The sequence below is a fragment of the Geotrypetes seraphini genome, chromosome 2, assembly GCF_902459505.1.
Source record: "Geotrypetes seraphini chromosome 2, aGeoSer1.1, whole genome shotgun sequence".
Classification (NCBI taxonomy): Eukaryota; Metazoa; Chordata; class Amphibia; order Gymnophiona; family Dermophiidae; genus Geotrypetes; species Geotrypetes seraphini.
The window spans coordinates 269725089-269740583 of NC_047085.1; the positions used below are offsets into that span (position 1 = coordinate 269725089).

A 15495-nucleotide genomic window follows, 5' to 3' on the forward strand; every position below is an offset into this window, starting at 1 on the left:
CACCATGTTGATGTACTTTGGAACCTTTCTTAGGTATAATGAAGTATATAGAGTATCTGTCGGAGCCCGAGTCCACATCTGGCATCCGCTTAATCACCTGAATATCTAGCAATCTGCTTAGGGTTGCCTAGACCTGGGCGAATCTTTCCAGTCAGCTCGCTGGGAGTCCATAAACCAGGCAGATATGGGATGGACGAACTCTAACTTGTAGCCAAACCCAATAACCTCTGGCACCCATTGGTCAGTCGTGATAGCTTCCCAAGCCTCCAGGAAGTCCTGCAGCCTGCCTCTAATTTTGTATGGAGGGGCTGAAAGCCTGGCATCATTGAGATTCCTTGGGCTGCCCACAAGGACGAGAGGTGGAGCCCTGGGACTTTCTATTCCTGATGAACCTCTGTCGTGGACTCTGAAAGGATTTCAGGGATGGGGATCCAGAAGAGAACAGGCATGAACAGCATGAGCCTTGAAAGGCCCCATGGGTTTGCCCTTTCACAAGCCAAGGCCTGCTGTCCAAAAGAGATTTCGGATGGCGGTTCTGGACACTAGCCATGAGAACATCCAATCCCTGGCCAAATAGAATATTGCCCCTGAAAGGAAGCTGAGAGTGGCTTTGGATGTGGAGTCCCCAGCCCAATGGCTGATCCACAAAATCTGGTAGGCTGACGTAGAATAAGAAGAGACCTTGCCTAATACCCAAAGCTGGCCATACAGAGCATAACCGCATAGTCTACTCCCACAAGCAGCAGCTAGGGCAGTGGCTCTGAATTCGCTTCTCCATCACATTAATGGCATGCTTGGCAACAAAGAAGGTTGCCAAAGCAGCCTTAACTGCAAGAGTCAAAGCCTCAAACTGCCTTTTGAACAACATGTCAAGCTTGCGATCTTGTTGATCCTTGAGCACCATGCCTCCCTCACTGGGCAGGGATGTGCGCTTTATCACCTGAACCACCAAGGAGTCCACTTCAAGCATAGCAAACATATGCTGAACTGCTGGTCCATAGGATATAACTTGGACATTGCTTTTACCACTTTAAGGGAGCACTCTGGGTTCTCCCGATGCTCAGAAATCAGAACTTTCATATCCAAATGCCATAGAAAGGAAGTAGGCCTAGAGTGGATCCCCCTAAAAAGAGACCACTGGGTACTAGACCGAGAAGGATCAATTTTGAGCTCCTTCAAAGACTCAATAAGGTGGTCTGTCAGGGTAGCAGACAAACAGACTGCAAACAGAAGGGTCCTCGTCCTGGTCTGCAGCTCACTGATCTACCTCACACAGAATCACATCATCCTTGCCTGAGACTTCATTCTGGGAAAGAGGAAAAGTGTCCAGATCATCTTCTCCAGTGACCCCATCTGACCAACTGCTGGAGTCGAGGGAGACACAGGCCTTCTTAGAGTAACAGATGCAGGACCATGGGAAGGCTGTGCAGATGGTCGCTCTTCAGCTGACCCAGAAGATGCGCTAGCGCTGCCAACATATGCTTTCCAGAGTAAGTTCACAAAGTCAGGCGTAAAGGGCCTGGCACTGCACTCTGAGAGGCGAAAATCGCCCCCTCCTCCCCAACAATCTCTTGGCAACCTTAATGAGATGGTCAGAGAAATGTATATAGCAGATGTCTTTGTATTGTGTTCAAAAGAAAAGGAAACACATTTCTGGTTTTATTTCTCCAGTGTTGAAGTACTTGCTGACCTTTGCTGTGGCTGGTGGGGGTCCCCAAGCACCACCATCTGAGAACCTTCTCCAAAAGGTGGCCAGAACTCCCCTCCACCAAGTGTAGCAGTCACTAGCAGCATCCCTGAGGTGCCAGCATCTGTGACTCAGGAATGCTAATGTTGCCTGCCAAGATTGGCAAAAGGAACCCCTGGTCACCTTCAGAGGAACTCCTCAGCTGACAAAGCTTGAGGGTCCTCATCAGCTGGAGTATTTATATTTATATTAGAGGCTCTGGCAGAGACCTGTTTACAAAGTATGTATTCTTCCTAACTAATTAATAAAGTGTCTTTGTTGTTTATAAGTGTGTCTCTACCAGAGCCTTTAATTCAGTAGCATAATTAAGTGAAATAACTATGGGCCTGTTTTACAAAGCTGCGCTAGCGGCTGCTGCGCAGTAACGGCCCCGAAGCCCATAGAGATTTAAAGGGCTTTGGGGCTGTTGCTGCGCGGCTTTGTAAAACAGCCTGTATTTATTTCATTTAATTATGCTAGTGAATTAAAGGCTCTGGTAGAGACCCAATTACTATTTTGAATATTACATGCAAGATAAACCTCTTGGAGTAGAAAATACAATGGGCAGTGAGAGAAAATATACACTCCTAAACAAAAAACAACCTCATCCATAATATAAGGGTGAAAACAAAATTTAAAAAAAGGATGAAAGAAAAAACAAAACAAAAAACCAAATTCAAGTTTTCTGAAATTTCCAGGCAAAAATAACAATAAAGTGGACATCTCAAATAATCTGCAGACAAATTCATGGCAACTATCTTCTGGGATCAAGAAGGACTTTTGCTTCTGGAGTTCATGCTAAGTAAGACAACCATAACAGGGGAGAGTTATGCCAACACAATGATCGCTTTGAGGGAGTCAATCAAAGAGAAAAGATGAGGAAAACTCACAGCAGGTGTGCTGCTTCTTCACGACAATGCGCCGGTCATGACAATCACATGCTGCCATCCAAGAATGTGGATTTTAGCAGCTGAACTATCCACCCTACAGGATTTGGATATTCCAAGCAGACCGAGGCAAATTTCAGACTTTTGAGATGTCCGTATGCTTAAAAAAAATGAGTGCCTTAATGTATATTAATTTTATGTTTAACATACATTAATGGAATTTAGAACACTCTAGATTTAAGGCATACCAACAAACAAAATGTGAACTTTTGGATACAACTACCTAAGACTTACATTTATGTAACTATATTTTTAAAAAGCTTCAAGAAATGAGAAATGAGCCCAACTACAAGAAGAATGAGAAGATTCAAAAATAAAAAATAAAAAAAAATTACTGAAATATACTTGTGACTAAAATAGATTAGGATTGGGAATACAAAAAATATAAAAATAAATGTGTATATATTTGGTTATAATTTTTTGATAAAGATAATAGACTTACCCCAACAGGCTTGTAGATTATATTATCTCCACTAAATCTCTCTGGATTTGAAACACTCCTAATACAAGACAAGAGGGGAGGGGATTGAGCAAATGTTGGTATGAAGATAGCTTTTCATAAAATCAGTATTCATACTACAGCAGAAGAGTTATTAAAACGCCTCATGGTAATTTTTGCAGCTACAATCGTAAAACAAGCAATATTCTCACACTGAATGCTACAATTCACAGCCCAATATTCAAAATGATTTAAGGGGGCAGAAGAGGGTTTTGCCTGGTTAAAACCATGCCTGGCAGCCAACCACTAATATTCAGTGGAATATAATTAGAAAGTGCAACTTAATATTAGCACTGACCATTAAGGTGCTATTCAATTAGTGCCAGGAGACTACAGGAGTGGAACTGGGGGAAAAACAGGAAATCTGGCCACCACAGATATTAATGTCGGAGCCCAGATACTTAACTGGGCATAATGGAATGCATGTAATGTAGTCTTAATTATGCCTGGTTAGTTATCCAGTTAAGGCACTGAATATTGGCCATATCCAGATAACTTCCAGGCATATTCAGTACTTGTTCCTAGATAGGTGCCAGCCCTGAATATCTGAACCTAGTTCTGCTCATAATGGTCAATGTTGTCAAAAACTCTGGAGGCTGAATACTCGCTGCAGCCTAAACATTTCATTTAAACAGAATTACTTTGTTTTATAGAAACATAGAGTATGACAGCAGAAAAGGGCCGACGGCCCAACAAGTCTGCCCACTCAAGAACCCTTCTTCCCTGGAGTATCTATCGTTTGAGCATAACTCTATAGTACTCCCACCTGTTTGTCCCATTGACTCTTGAAGTCGAGCACGCTACTGGCCTCGACCACCTAGCGTGGAAGATCATTCCATCGATCAATCACCCGTTCAGTGAAAGTATTTCCTGGTGTCACCATGAAATCTTCCTCCCTTAAGTTTCAGTGGATGCCCTCTTGTCGCCGTGGGACCCTTTAGAAAAAAGATTTCCTCCTCCACTTGGATGTGACCCATGATGTATTTGAATGTTTCTATCATGTCCCCCCCTTTCTCTGCGCTCCTCAAGAGAATATAAGCGCAGTCTGATCAGGCGTTCTTTATATGGGATGTCTTTAAATCCTGAGACCATCCTAGTGGCCATTCTCTGTATCGACTCCATTCTCTTCACATCCTTTTGATAATATGGCCTCCAAAATTGGACACAGTACTCCAGGTGAGGTCTCACCATGGATCTTTATAACGGTAGTATGACTTCCGGCTGATAAAGCTCCTTCTGATGCAACCCAGCATTTGTCTGGCCTTTGCTGAAGCTTTCTCCACCTGATTAGCAGCTTTCTCCACCTGATTAGTTCTTGGATGAGAACTCCCAAGTCACTTTCTGCAGTAGTTCTTGTTAAGTTTTCACCGTTCAAGGTGTATGTTTTGCATGGATTTCTGCTCCCAAGGTGCATTACTTTACATTTCTTGGCATTAAAGTTTAGTTGCCAAGTACTGGACCATTTTTCCAATACAAGCAGGCCTTGCTCCATAGTGTTGGGCCTGGTTGCGCTGTCAGGTTATGCTGCCCTGCCCACAACGTTGCATAGTTTAGCGTCGTCGGCAAATAGTGTAATTTTGCCTCGAAGTCCTTGAGTCAGATCCCCTACAAAGATATTAAACAGCATTGGGCCCAAGACCGAGCCCTGCGGCACTCCACTGGTCACTCTCGATGTTTTTGAGGGGATACCGTTTACCACTACTCTTGAAGCCTGCCACTAAGCCAGTCTTGTACCCATGCTGTCAGTGTTTCTCCTAGTCCTAACGAGTTCATCTTGTTTAATAACCTACGGTGTGGAACACTATCAAAAGCCTTACTAAAGTCCAAATACACTATGTCCAGGGACTCACCCTCATCCAGTTTTTTTGTTACCCAATCAAAGAAGCTTATCAGATTGGATTGACAAGACCTTCCCTTTGTAAAGCCATGTTGGTGGGGATCTCTTAATCTTTCATCATCCAGAAATGTGTCTAATCTGTTCTTAATCAATTTTTCCATGAGTTTACTCACTATTGATGTGAGACTCAGCGGTCTATAATTTTCTGCCTACCTCCCTTTTTGTGAAGCGGGATAACGTTGGCAGTTTTCCAGTCTAGGGGTACTTTTTCCTTGCTCAGGGAAAGATTGAAGAGCATGGCCAACGGCTCTGCCAGGACATCGCTCAATTCTCGAAGTAACAGAAACATAGAAAGTGACGGCAGATAAGGGCCACGGCCCATCTAGTCTGCCCACACCAATGACCCTCCCTTACCTTTCTCTGTGAAGAGATCCCAAGTGTCAATCCCATTTAGTCTTAAAATCAGGCACGCTGCTGGCCTCAATTACCTGTAGTGGAAGACTATTCCATCGATCAACCACCCTCTCGGTGAAGAAGTATTTCCTGGTGTCGCTATGCAATTTCCCGCCTCTGATTTTCCACGGATGCCCTCTTGTTGCCGTGGGACCTTTGAAAAAGAAGATATTTTCCTCCACCTGGATATGGCCCATGAGGTATTTGAACGTCTCGATCATGTCTCCCCTCTCTCTGCGTTCCTCGAGTGTGTAGAACTGCAATTTATCCAGCCGTTCTTCATACGGGAGATCCCTGAGTCCTGAGACCATCCGGGTGGCCACTGAGCAGAGATTACCACTCACTGCCAGCCGCATACCATCATCTGGGTGCTCCTGTGTGCTTTAAAGAGCAAGTCAAGTGCAAACAATGTGCAATAAATAAATATATATAAAAGTGGAAGACAAAAGGTTCACTGTCCTGCAATGCCCCGAATGCCTAACCCACTTTCCTGAACAGAGAATGAAAAAATTAGTCACTTGTCCCTCCAGTTACTTAGTACTCTAGGATGTAGATTGTCCGGGCCCATAGCTTTGTTCACTTTTATTTTTGATAGCTCACGGTAGACTTCGCTTGCAGTAAATTCCATGTCCCGGAATGGGTCTTCTGAACCCCCCCTTGTCTGTATCTGAGGACCGGATCCTGGCGCTTCGCAGGTGAAGACTGAGCAGTAGTCATTGAGTATTTCTGCTTTGTCTGTGTCTGAGTTTGTAAAGTTGCCGTCAGGTTTCTTTAGGTGCCCAATACCGCTTGTGTTCTTCTTCCTGTCACTAACGTATTTAAAAAAAGATTTCTCCCCTTTCTTTACCTGCCTAGCTATGTTTTCTTCCATCCGGAGTTTAGCCTCTCTGTTTTAACTTTTCTGGATTTAGCCATATAGGTTTCTTTAGCTTCCGGTTGCTGTGATTGTTTGTAGGTAATGAACGCTTTTTTTTTTTTTTTTTTTTTTACTAGTTCTGAGATCTCCGTGGAGAACCACTGTGGTCTGTTGTTCCTGCGTCGTTTGCTCACGGTTTTTATGTATATGTTGGTTGCTTCTAGCAGGGTAGATTTCAGAGTCGACCATAGTTCCTCTACAATGTCCGTCGTGCTTTGATTTTGCAGCACTTTGTAGACGTAGTCCCCCATGCCCTGAAAGTTAGTTCCTTTAAAATTTAGTACCTTAGTCAGCATATTTGACCTAGTGGTTCCTTTCTTGAGGTGGAACCACACCATGTTGTGATGAACAGCTTTTTAAATCACAGATTGTCTTTTCTCTCAAAGAAGTTTTAAACTTCACTTATTTTATTTGTGAGAAATCTGGGACCGATTTGTTGCATACAGGTTTCTTGACATAGAATTGAACAGTAGGCAAATTCACACAACACTCAGGGTTTGACAAAGTGCCTGGTCACCACGCCAGCAAAAAAAATTGGATCTATTGTCTAGGTTTTGCCAGCAGTATCCATTGGCAATGGGCAGCCCCTTTACAGTTGAAAACAGCATCAACAGCAAGCTCTCTACTTTTCACTCTGCCTCCCCCCTCTCACCACGGCACTTATGTATGCACTCACCCCTCCACCCTAGTCTCAAGCCCAGCAAGGATCATAAGTAAAAGAAGAGAGGCTATGCATCAGGTAATAGACTCCATTTCCACCGCCCAATGCTGAATACAAAATTTGAACCATGTGGTTTAATCTTCCATTCAGCGGCAAAGGAAGAGAACACGAACATCAAAAAATGAAGGCAGAAGAGACAATGGGGCTGACATTCAAAGCAACTAAAAGGTGGGTAGTTCAGGAGCAGTGCTGGCAGTGACACAGGCGAGGAGCTAAATTAATCAGTGCCGATAACTGGCACTTAACATCTCATAATTGACATTGATTGGAATTGATAGGCGCCTAAATTGGTAGGTGAGATTCTATAAAAGTTAGGCATCTTGTCCAAAGTGCCTACCTAAGAGTGGGCATGGTTAGGGGCAGATCATGGGTGTGTTTTGGAGTTACAGTCTGGTTTTGACTTAGGCACATGTATTTAGAATAAGAAAACCCTGGCATAAATAGTGTGCTTAAATGTTAGCATGCCTAACGCCACTGAGGTGATGCTAAGCGTGATTCTATACAGTGTATGTAACTTTTGTGCTAAGTGCCACACTAGTCTGTGGCTATTTTTTAGGCAATATACAGAATCAGGCCTATACTTAAGCCTATTGATAGAAACTTGAACCTTAGGGCCAATATATAACAGTTTAATCATGTTAATAAAGTGAGAATTGAATCCAAACTATGAGAGAACTGCAAATGGCGCAACCACTCATTCTGGTCAAAGGTCTTCTCTGCATCTAATGACAAGACCACAAGAGAGGTTTACGCACTCTGTAACAATTATAATATATTACAAAACTGCATCAGATTATGCATAGGCCTTTGACCAGATATAAAACTCATCTGATCTGGGTAATTGTTTGTCGTTTATTGAACTTAATATATACCGCCTTAATTGTAGCACAATTCAAGGCGGTTTACAATAAAATATATCACATAAAACTAAAAAGGAAAAAGGAACGCCATTAAAATAGGAAAGTACACTACTTTTATACAGAAAACATGAAACCATTCATTGTCTATCACTGCAAAGATGTGCTCTCTAAGCTAAAATCTTAGAATACATTTTGATATCAACATTTAACCTGTTTAGATTGTAAGCTCTTTCGAGCAGGGACTGTTTTCTTACTTTTTGTGACTCTGTACAGCGCTGCATGCGTCTAGTAGTGCTATAGAAATAATTAATAGTAGTAGTAGTATTAATTATATAGGCCTATAACTAGCTTTAGAACTGGGGTCCTTGCCAGGTTTGCATATAACAATGATTTAAGTCTCAGTAAAAGTACGTAGTGACAATTCCTGCTGCTTAAAACTAGAAATGAACACTTAAGCTTGGGAATCAAGAGCTTTGTAAAGGCCCTATAAAATTCAACAAGCAGACCATCATTACTTGATGTTTATTTAGTGGCAAAGCCTTAATAAGCTTCTTTTAGATTCTACAACAGAAACCTCTGCTTCTAACCCCTTATGTTGCATCGCACATACAGTTGGATGATCTAACCAATTAAGAAACCTATTAAGTTCTACAATTAGGCAACCCTCTTGGGTGCATAGGGAGTTATTTTAGCACAGTATGTTGAATATTAAAACTACATTTAAAATTATTATTAGAAGCACCCTCACCCCCCACCATTGACACAGCATGCTCTCCCAACTTTGGCGCCATTGAATACTACTACTTATCTATGTCTTTAGTTAACTGTTTCTTGCCTGAAAGAAAACTGCTATGGTCATTGCATATCTACACTATATACTAGGGAGATTTAAATTACCCAATGGTAATAAACTAACAGCTCTATCATTGATCACCTTAAATAGATAATAATAAATATAATGTATATAATAAAATTACACTATCAAACTGGCTTCAAAAGGTGCTATTAAGTGAACGCTCAGACCCACAACCTGAACTCTAGTGATTTTTCACGGAGCCAGTTGCAAATGAGACCATCATAGCTTGTTCACTGTCTCTGCCACCTGCTTCCCATTACACCTAAAAACTCTACATAGATAAGAAGATTGTTACTTATCTGTATTGCATGGTGGCAAAAATTCCGTGAAAATCACTAGAGTTCAGGTTGTGGGTCTGAGCGTTCACTTAATAGCACCTTTTGAAGCCAGTTTGATAGTGTAATTTTATTATATATGCTAGTCTTTAAGCCCGTTACATTAACGGGTGCTAGAATAGATGTCTCTGTCTGTCTTTCTTTGTCTCTCTCTCATTGGCCGCTGTCTTTCTTTCTGTCTCTCTCTCTCTTTGGCAGCTGGCTGTCTGTCTTTCTTTCTTTCTGTGTCTCTCCTTGACCACTGTCTGTGTGTCTTTCTGTCTCTCCCTCTCTCCTTGGCTGCTGTCTGTCTTTCTGTGTGTCTGTCTTTCTGTCTCTCTCGCTCTCTCTCCTTGATCGCTGTCTGTCTGTCTTTCAGTCTCTTTCTTTCTCTCTCTCTCGCTCTCTGTATATGTTTCTGTCTCTTTCTCTCTCTTTCTTTTTGGCTGCTGTTTATGTGCCTTTCTGTCTCCTTCTCTCTCTCATTGGCCGCTGTTTATCTGTCTTTCTGTCTCTTTCTCTCTCTCTCTCCTTGGCTGCTGTCTGTGTATGTTTCTGCCTCTTTCTCGCTCTTTCTCCTTGGCCACTGTTTATGTGCCTTTCTGTCTCTTTCTCTCTCTCTCTCTCATTGGCTGCTGTCTGTCTCTCTATCTCCTTGGCCATTGTCTGTGTATCTGTCTGTCTTTCTATCTCTTTCTCTCTTTGGCTCTGTCTGTGTATGTTTCTGTCTTTTTCTCTCTCTTTCTCCTTGGCCGCTGTTTATGTGCCTTTCTGTCTCTTTCTCTCTCTCATTGGCCGTTGTGTGTCTGTCTTTCTGTCTCTTTCTTTCTCTCTCTCTCTCCTTGGCCGCTGTCTGTGTATGTTTCTGTCTCTTTCTCTCTCGTTGGCCGCTGTCTGTCTCTCTATCTCCTTGGCCGCTGTCTGTGTGTCTGTCTGTCTTTCTATCTCTTTCTCTCCTTGGCTGCTGCTGTCTGTTTATGAATCTGTCTTTTTCTCTCTCTCTCTTTCCTTGGCCGCTGCCTGTGTGTCTTTCTGTCTCTCTCTCTCTTTGGCAGCTGTCTGTCTTTCTATCTCTTTCTCTCTCTCTCTCCTTGGCCGCTGTCTTATCTGTCTATTTCTTTCTCTCTCTCTCTCTCCTTGGCCGCTGTCTTGTCTGTCTCTTTCCTTCCCTCTCTCCCGTTCCCTGCTTGCGCCACGCTCCTCTTCCTTTGACTGCCCCCCAGCCCATCCTACCCCCTCTGTGGCAGCGCCACCAGCCTCCAACAAATCCTCATCCTCGACCTGGAAATTCACCCAGAGGGGAGAGTGGAGGCAGAGGAGAAGGCTGTGCGACCACGGAGCGGCAGTAGTTGTAGCCTTCCCTCTCCCAGCTCTGTAGCTCGGTCACTGCCACCGCCTCCTTCTCTCCCCGATGTTGGCTCCCAATGTGCGCACGCGCCTCACATGCGCCACACTCTGCAACATTTCTCTGCCGACCACAAAGCGACGGATGCACGGAGCCACAAAAATTGAAGTGTGCATGTGCGCTAAGGGTATTATTATCTTAGAGTATATTTATTATCTGTTTAAGGTGATCAGTGATAGAGCCATTGCATATCTACGACATGAAAATATCCAACTGTATCCAACACATATTTTTCTCCATTCTAAAACAATTTTATTTTTTTCTTTGTTAAGACAATTACAGTACTTTGTTTTCAGTTTTGCTTCCTAAGGTTATTCAGAGTCAATGGCAAATGGGAATCTCAAATTCATATTTCCATATTTCTCCAGAATTATACAGAAGTTCCAGATCTAACCATCAGATTTAACTTATTTCCTTTTTTTAAAGTTAAGAGAGGTAAGTTGTCTGGTTTGAACTAGAGAATGACACAGGGAAAAAATCTGTCCCTGTCACCGGACCACCGTCCCCTTCACCACCCCGTACCCGCCGTCCCCTTCACCGCCCCGTCCCCACAGCATCCACCCTTCCCTCTTGCCATCTCACTGTCCTTCAGCGGTCCAAGAATCTCCCTCCCTCCCCCTTATCTTCGCGGCGTAAATAAACTTAAGGGAGGGAAGGCGCGCTGCCCCTTCCTTTCATCCCTCCGGCCAAATCTATCTCCCTCCCTCCCCCTTACCTTCACAGCGCTTTAGAAAAGAAATTGATGCCAGCGAAGCCTGCCTGTGCCGCCCTACAGTCACGTGTGTGTGGGCGGAAGCTTCTCCTCTGACAATTGTCATTTTATAAACACAAATAAAACAGAGCAAGGTTCAACAAAACCCATCTCCCCTCCCTTTCACAAATATCCCCTTCACTATTGTGAAAACTGAACAAAAACAAATTACTACAGAATGCTACATAGAAAAATCAAGCTAACAGAATACTTTAGTCACACATGGCAAGAATAATGTTAGGGGAGTGCAACTAGGACAACTGCCCCCTGGTCAGAGAGAGAGCCCTAAGCCAGCTGGAAGCTAAAGAAGCACAGCCTTGACTTTGCGGTCCCCAGTTATGTCTAATACCAGCTCTAGCAGGATACGTATTTCAAATCTGAAATATTCTAATCACAAAATATAAAATAAATTTATTTTTTTTCTTTTTGTTGTCTGGTAATTTTATTCTTCAAATCACATTGGTCTCAGGCTTTGGTTTTAGGTTCCTTCTGTCTTCATTGTGGCATGGCTGGCTCCTGAAGGTAAAATAGGCGCAAGAGGAGAAGATGCCGAGTCTGACACGGGCGCAATTTTTTTTTTTACCACAGGCGTAAGACTTTTCACCGCTCCCATGGGGCGGTAAAAGGTCTTGTCCCCATTCCCGCAGGGCGGTGAAAGGTCTTGTCCCCATTCCTGCGGCAAACCAGCTGCAAATGTCTTCATTCCTGCGGATTTAGTGTGGTGACCTGCAGTTTACCTTGGTAAACGGTCCCAGTGTCATTCTCTAGTCTGAACCCTTATGAGAATGGTATATATAATTCATGCATTAAGAACTTACCCAAAAGCAGCAAGGAAGACACAGTCATCATGCAAAATACTTGCTACTCTTTCAAAATTTCTGTAGTTGTCTGAATCCTTTTGCTCAAAATATCCAATGATATTTCTTTTACTGCGCTGAAAAACAAAGCATATGGGCATTTCTTAATTTTGACTATCAAATGTATTCAATTCACACTACAAACAAGACATTCCTTATAGCAGCTATTACCCACCTAGCTCAGAATGTATCATACTAGAAAAACTAACTCCACTAAGCAAAAAGCTGCACACGATACTAAATAGAAACCACAAACAGCAGCAAAAAAAGGTCTGATGGACTTCTGTCTCGAGTACTGGACTACCGATCATATGCCATATAAATAATATAATTGAAAAAAGGAGGGAGTCTCATTATGAAGGACCAGCGAAAGGAGAAAAAAACATCCCAGCACTCACATACTAAGGTGAAGGTCTAATAGCCTCCACCTGCACACCATCATCGAATCCCTTCTGTGTGCACCCACCAACCAAATCAAAAAATAGGATGAAATAAGGTGAAATTCAACAGTGATAATAATAAATCAGATATTCACAGTGCTGAAACAGAAAAGTACTTTGAAGGTCCCTCCAGCTGACTCCCAGAATCAAAAATGAAAACTTAGCTTGCAGGCATGGTCCATAGATGAAAAACAAAGGCAAGGAGACACTGTAAACTGCCAAGTCAGATGAAATTCAGTTTACAGTGTCTCCTTGCCTTTGTTTTTCATCTACGGACCATGCCTGCAAGCTAAGTTTTCCTTTTTGATTCTGGGAGTCAGCTGGAGGGTCCTTCAAAGTACTTTTCTCTGTTTCAGCACTGTGAATATCTGATTTATTATTATCACTGTTGAATTTCACCTTATTTCACCCTATTTTTTGATTTGGTTGGTGGGTGCACACAGGAGGGATTCGATGATGGTGTGCAGGTGGAAGTTATTAGACCTTCACCTTAGCATGTGAGTGCTGGAGATGTTTTTTTCTCCTTTCGCTGGTCCTTCACACAGAGACTCCATCCTTTTTCCAATTATATTATTTATATGGCATATGATTGGTAGTCCAGTGCTCGAGACAGAAGTTAGCTACTTTGAAGGTCCATCAGACTTTTTTTTGCTTCTGTTTGTGTTATCATACTAGAATACAGCACAGGAAAATTGTATACATATTGCTACAACTAAATTACAAACATTAAACATTTCTTCTGCTCTCAGGATCATAAAAATATAGAAATGCTTTCTTATTTTTTGCATTGCCTTAGATAAGTCAGAAAATAAATATAGCAGAAGATTAGGGCCCATCTCTCAGGAGGAAGGAATTCTTAGCTTTAAAACTGGGAACATTTGGTGCTAAGCCTTTTGTTAAAATTTCCATGTAATTGTTCTATTCTTTTTGAGAGTAAATCTTACTTATTTTTAATCCCAACAGGTCTGAGATTTTTTTTAAAGAACAGACAGGAATTGAAAACTTTTGGTATTTCTGCACAAGTATAAATACTGTTATATGGCTGCAGGACCACTCTAGAAATAGGTTCAGCCTTTAATTAATCTATTTATTTCACTTATTGATGTTTGTGACTCATCCATTTAAAAAATTTGTGGAGAGAGTTATAATTTCTTTTTTCCTTTAATTTGTTATACTTCCTTCAAACTTCAGTGATATTAATTTAACTTTATAAAAATTATAAGAAAATAATTAAAAATATATATTTTCTTTAGCAGTTAAGCAGATATTTTAAAACCATTAAGATTATAATGATCAGTTTGCTTAACATATGCCTGTTTGACAAAGCCCTTACCAACCTGCCCTTGAGGAGAATGTACTAGTACAGATTCTGCTAGGCTGTAGCTGTACCAAATACACAACATATTGGTATGTTCAGTTTCAGGGCAGCAGGGGTAAGACAGTAAACTAGTGTGAAGGAGCTGCAGTGTATACTGGTGCAATGTAGCACAGTTACTTACCGTAACAGGTGTTATCCAGGGACAGCAGGCAGATATTCTCAACATGTGGGTGATTTCACCGACGGAGCCCCCTAGCGGACATTTTCGCAAGCAGACTTGCTTGAAGACCTTCAAGCTTGCGATTGGACCGCGCATGCGTGAGTGCCCCTCCCGCCCGGTCTAGGGCACGCGTCTCCTCAGCGTGGCCTCAGTTCAGATAGCTAGCAAAAAAGCCAACCTCGGGGAGGTGGGTGGGTTGCGAGAATATCTGCCTGCTGTCCCTGGATAACACCTGTTACGGTAAGTAAGTGTGCTTTATCCCAGGACAAGCAGGCAGCATATTCTCAACATGTGGGAGACCTCTAAGCTAACTAGAATGGGATGGAGGGAGAGTTGGCAACTTAGGAGAACAGATTTTGCAAAAAACTGACTGGCCAAAATGACCGTCACACCTGGAGAAAGCATCCAGACAGTAGTGAGAGGTGAACGTATGAAACGAGGACCAAGTGGCAGCCTTACAGATTTCCTCAATGGGAGTCGAGCGGAGGAAAGCAACAGACGCCGAAGCGGGTCCACTTCTGATGGTAACATTGGCGAGTGGACTCCTTCCGAGACGCCTCCAGGAGGTCCAGCACAGTCTGGGAGAACCGGAACGAGGGCATCAAATCTCGAGGAAACAAGCCGCTAAGTGCAGAGACTGCAGGTTGGGATGGAGTAGAGAACCCCGACTCTGCTTAAGCAGAGAAGGAAAAATAGGCAGAAGAAGAGGCTCTCTGGAACTGAGTTGCAACAGCAGGGAGAACCACGGCTGTCGGGGCCACCGAGGAGCTATCAGAATCATGGTGGCACATGTGAACTTGAGCTTGATGAGAGTCTTCAGAATCAGAGGGAATGGAGGGAATGCATACAGAAACAGGTTCGTCCAATCCAGCAGAAAGGCATCCGCCTCGATCCTGAAAGGGGTGTAAACCCTAGAGCAGAAGCGGGGCAACTTGTGATTGAGGAGGGATGAGAACAGATCGACGTCCGGAGTCCCCCAATGAGCAAACACCTGATGCAGGGTCTAGGAATGGAGAGAGCATTTGTGAGGCTGCAGAAGGTGACTCAACTTGTCCGCAAGACAATTGTGCTGGCCCTGAATGTAGACTGCCCAAAGGAAGATGTTGCGGCGGATGGCCAAATCCCAGAGCCGCTTCACCTCCTGGCACAGGGACAGGGACCCCATGCCCCCTTGTTTGTTGATATAATACATGGCGACCTGGCAGAAGCAGGTGACAAAAAGCCTTCAGAGCGAGGAAAACCGCTCGAAGCTCCAGCAGATTGATGTGACAGAGTCGGTCAGCACTGGACCAAAGACCCTGAGTGCGAAGACCGTCCAGATGAGCCCCCCAAGCATAGGTCGACGAGTCTGTCGTGAGGACCTTCTGCGGAGGAG

At 43.2% G+C, this 15495-nt stretch overlaps 1 protein-coding gene across 3 annotated transcripts in view; it reads right to left on the reverse strand.

The window, feature by feature from the left end:
• ERP44 (endoplasmic reticulum protein 44) overlaps positions 1 to 15495 on the reverse strand; it is a 236659-nt gene that overhangs the window by 124603 nt on the left and 96561 nt on the right. For all 3 annotated transcript variants that reach the window (XM_033929651.1, XM_033929650.1, XM_033929652.1), the window contains exons 6-7: positions 12104 to 12219; positions 3116 to 3173 (exon numbers count right to left, since the gene is read on the reverse strand). In XM_033929651.1, coding sequence (XP_033785542.1) covers positions 3116 to 3173; positions 12104 to 12219 — 174 coding nt within the window. The remainder of the gene's footprint in view (positions 1 to 3115; positions 3174 to 12103; positions 12220 to 15495) is intronic.